This window comes from Lepus europaeus, chromosome 7 (genome assembly GCF_033115175.1).
Source record: "Lepus europaeus isolate LE1 chromosome 7, mLepTim1.pri, whole genome shotgun sequence".
NCBI lineage: Eukaryota > Metazoa > Chordata > Mammalia > Lagomorpha > Leporidae > Lepus > Lepus europaeus.
The window spans coordinates 15,486,157-15,491,014 of NC_084833.1; the positions used below are offsets into that span (position 1 = coordinate 15,486,157).

A 4,858-nucleotide genomic window follows, 5' to 3' on the forward strand; every position below is an offset into this window, starting at 1 on the left:
TTTTCTAAATGACATTCTGTAAAAGTGGGACATGCATGGGGCTTTTTATGGTGTAGTTTTTAAAGTGGTAATAACTTGTTTTAATCTTATGCAACAACTACCATAACATATAAATTTAAACTAGACAGTTTACATGTATTTCATAATTGCTAGTTACATTGCAGATCTCTGAAAGCATATTCCTGGAAATGTCAAAAACCATATTTGTCCATGTAAAGGACATTTCTACAGAAATAAAAATGTAGGAATTCAGAACTTTTCAGAGAGAGGCCAAGGAAATAACAAACAGGAAAGAAAAGAAAGATGAGCTTAGATTTATAGCATCACTACTATTTTAATTGCCTGAAGGCATCTCGCTGCATAACTCTATAAAGAGCATTCTTCACTTCTTTGTTCCTAAGACTGTAAATGAGTGGATTGAGCATGGGGATCACAATAGTGTAAAAAACAGAAGCCACTTGGTCCTTTCCCAAGGAGTAGGACTTACTTGGTTTTAAGTAAGTGAAAATCATGGTGCCGTAAAATATGGTGACTCCCAGGAGATGGGAGGCACAGGTAGAGAAGGCTTTTTGCTTTCCTGAAGTGGAATTTATTTTCAGGATGGTGGAGAGAATGGATATATAGGACACAGCTATTGTCATAAGGGACATTATTAAGGTAGCACCGGCAAAAATGAATATAATTATTTCAATGTCATATGTGTCAGTGCAGGACATGGTAAGGATTGGGGATAAATCACAAAAAAAGTGATGAACCACATTGGAGTCACAGAAGTTCAATCTGCTCATACAAAGCATGTTGACAGAGGAATCCATTAAACCAATCATATAGGACCCAGTGACGAGGGCATGGTAGAGTCCTGGAGACATAATAACTGCATAGTGCAGAGGATTGCAGATAGCTACATAGCGATCATAGGCCATTGAGGAGAGCAGAAAACACTCAGCAGCAGCCAGGAAGACAAAGAAATACATCTGTGTGAAGCAGCCTGTGAATGAAATATATTTGTTGGAAGTCAGCAAATTCTCTAAAGTTTTGGGTGTGATGACAGTTGAGTAAATGAGGTCCAGAAAGGACAGGTGAGTGAGGAAAAAATACATGGGGGTGTGGAGCTGGAGATCCAGGCGGATTATCAATATCATCCCCACATTCCCCAGCACAGTAACGAAGTACATCACCAGAAATAGCACAAAGAGGAGCAGCTGGATCTCTGCAGCGTCTGTCAATCCCATAAGTATGAATTCAGACACATTCGTGTTATTTCTTCTACCCATAGTGTCCTACTGCTTTAACCACCTAAGAAATCAAAATTAGTAATCAAAAATAATATTTATATGAATGAACCTGTTTCCAATGATTAGTTTTATTATGCTCCAATTTGATAGTTAAGAATGTTTTACAGTATAAGAAGGTTAGTTTAATTGTCAAATATGGATATGGGTATAAGTTGATATTTGGATATTATTTAACAAATTGAACACATTCATAATCAGAATCAACTGTTTTCAGTGTTTGAAACATTTTATATTACTAACTAATTTAATCCACAGGATATTATTACATCTTAGTAGTTTGTACTGTCTCTAAAGGGCACAGACAGCCTAATTCATTCATCAGAGTAAGAGTAATTGGTTGTCAGTTCTGCAATTGGTTGATTCCAGAGGGTCTGTTAATAATACTTTATTCCTGTTAATAATTAGCTTTATTTTTTTCAAAACTGTATACATAATAAAATATCTAAAATCAATATTTATATCACTTATACTATTTTTGTTTCTAAAAACCTGATATTTATTAAAATAGATTTCATGATTAGGAGTCTTTAATGGAATGTATTAAAGTTACATATAACATGTAAGTATAATTTGTAGAAGATAAGATATGTTATTAACTTGAGTCATTCAACATCAAATTTCTTGCATAAATTATATTTTCAATATAAGAACTCTATGAACTCTGATTCCATCAACTCTATATATTTGACTCTACAAATCATGAAATTACTTATGATAATGGCTAAATGATATGTGTGCACATCCATATTTTTCTAGTAAAGTCCTCATTTTATTTAATATGAAACAAACACCACGAAGTCTCAGTCCAGTACTTACTGTGGGCAAATATTGGTGAAAAAAATTCTTCTAAACTTGTTTGCCTAGAAATTTTTCATTTAAATTTTTCAAAAGAAAATATGAAAATCTTTTAGGGAGATGAAAATTTCTGCTACACAACAGTTTTCTTCTTTGATATAGATAATTTTTATATTTTTGTACATTCATTTTGTTTTCTAATGAGGTAAAATAAATCAAGCCATAAATTTTCTAAGTGTCCTGGTCAGAAAGTTGTCTCAAGAAAAACACCAGTGATCTACTATGAATATAAATAGAACAGAGGATGTCTTCCCTCTCCCCTGGATACTTTCAGGGACCTCCTGTACTGGTAATTGATGATTATGCAATGCTTGGTCATCCTCAGAGGCCAAATTCCAAGGAAGATTTTTTGGCACATTTCCAAGACAAAAATTCAAGTATTATATAAAGCCGTGTTAGATTCTGAGCAAATACTTTTCCCTTTACTGTAGAATTCTCCAAATGAAGAGCACTAGATGACTTGATCTTCTTTTCAAATCACTTAAATGGATTTAAAATTATTTGTTTCTAATGGACACATAATTGTTAAACCAATTGATGGGGGTACATGTGGTGCTAAGTATATATATATATATATATATAATATACATAATATATATACATACATTGTGTTAAGATCAAATCAAATACATATTATATATATATATATATATATACACAAACACACATGCATACATGGTGTAGTGATCAAATCAGGAACTTTTAAGTAGAGTGATGGAGAAGGTATTCACAGAGAAATACTTTGTTACTAAATAGTGAATATCTTCAAGAATGGAATGGTACCACTTTCTAATGAAATTTTCTATACGTTTTGTAAAGAACTATTCATTTATTTGAAAGACAGAGTTGCAGAGAGAGAGAGAGAGAGAGAGAGAGAGAGATCTTCTATCCACTGGTTCACGCCCCACATGGTTATTGAAGCCAGGAGCCAGACAATTCTTTCTGCCACCCACCCCCACCAGGTGCAAGGATGACAATGACTTGGGCCATCTTGTGCTACTTTCCCAGGCACATTAGCAGGAAGCTGGATTGGAAGTGGAACAGTTGGGACGGGAAGGGGTACCCGTGCAGGATGCCAGCATCTCAAGCAGTAGCTTTTACCCGCAGTGCCACAACATCTGGAACTTTTTATATTTAAAAGCATTATATTATCATAAAAATAACATGCATTCATTAGAAAAACTTAGAATACAACAAAATTTAAAGAAGTAATGAAAGCAACTCCAAATTGCTATACATATTTTGTTGACTAAATTGTAATTTCTCCCAACTAGTTGACTTTGTGCACACAATGCTTATTTGCATGTATAGCAATAGGATTGCATAATAATTATTATACTGTATATTAAATAAATATTAAATTGTGTTTTTTAGATTAATTTATTTATTTGAGAGTCCGAGTTACACAGAGAGAGAAAGAGAGGCAGAGAGAGAGAGAGATCTTCCATCTGCTGGTTCACTCCCCAATTGGCCGCAATGGCCGGAGCTGCCATGGTCCGAAGCCAGGGGTCAGGAGCTTTGTCCAAGTCTCCCATGTGGGTTCAGGGTTCCAAGAACTTGGGCCAACCTTCACTGCCTTCCCAGGCCACAGCAGAGGGCTGGATCAGAAGTGGAGCAGGCAGGACTCAAACCGGCGTCATAAGTGACTGTTTTACCCTGCTACGCCACAGTGCCTGCCCCAATGTTAAATTGTTTTAACATGTCATGGTGCAGGGACTGTTAGAGTCTCCTCCCCCACAGGTGAAAAAGAAAAATAACTGATTAAAGGCAAAAATGGTAGAGGCTTTCAAGCAGGGACTTTCCTGGAACATGGAGGTAGAGAGGTTTTCTGAGAAACGCCACAGGTTGTAGCAAGGTCAACAAAATAATACTAGGACATGAAGTGCAGCAATCTGGGTGCATGTGTGTGACTTCCAGTAACTGTCGTGTGGACAGTGCTACAGCACTACAATATCCAGTCCAAAGTTGTATAACTGAATGTGTATCAGCAAACATAAAGTTGTTTGTTCCAGGTTATATAAGACAATGCCCTGTTTTTATCAGAGCCCAAAATTTGGAGACTGAACTCTCCTCTGGGCCAGCTGAGCGAGGAATTAAGCTGTTTTTCCTGTTGAAAGACTTGGCCTGTCCTGCCTCATGAGTTTCCTGCTGCAAAAGGAAGACCTTTCTCTCTGTCTCTCACACTGTCCACTCTGCCTATCAAAACAAACAAACAAAAAAACAAGAACACAACCATTCAGCAGAAATATAGGTATTACAAGCAGAAATCAAATGAATAGACATTCGAGTTCATTCATGTACAGTAAATATTAAAATTGCTACAGAACATTAAATCTACAGTAGTATATAATTCTTAAAAAGTTGACAAATACTTAAATTTGACAAAACACTATTTGCAGCAAAATTGATTCACAGACATTTCTTTCTTTGAAAATTTACCTCCCACACATAAGGAAGAACAGTTACAACTCCTCCAGTTGCAAGTTTATTGATTTAAACTATAGTTTCATTCTCTTTTGTAGCTAATATTCCTATATATGTAAATATATGTATTTCTATATTCGTTCATCTGATTATTGGCAGATTCCATATTTCAGCTGTTGTGAAAAGTGCTGCTATAAACATGATGGTGCAGGTATCTCTTTGAAGCAATATGTTCATATCTTTTGGGTGTATATCCAGTGCTGGTATTGCTAAATCATGTGTCA

At 35.5% G+C, this 4,858-nt stretch overlaps 1 protein-coding gene across 1 annotated transcript; it reads right to left on the reverse strand.

The window, feature by feature from the left end:
• Positions 1–329: 329 nt before the first annotated feature.
• LOC133764268 (olfactory receptor 8H1-like) lies at positions 330–1,274 on the reverse strand. The gene has a single exon (XM_062197940.1). The coding sequence runs from the start codon at positions 1,272–1,274 to the stop codon at positions 330–332; it is 945 nt and encodes a 314-aa protein (XP_062053924.1).
• Positions 1,275–4,858: the final 3,584 nt, after the last annotated feature.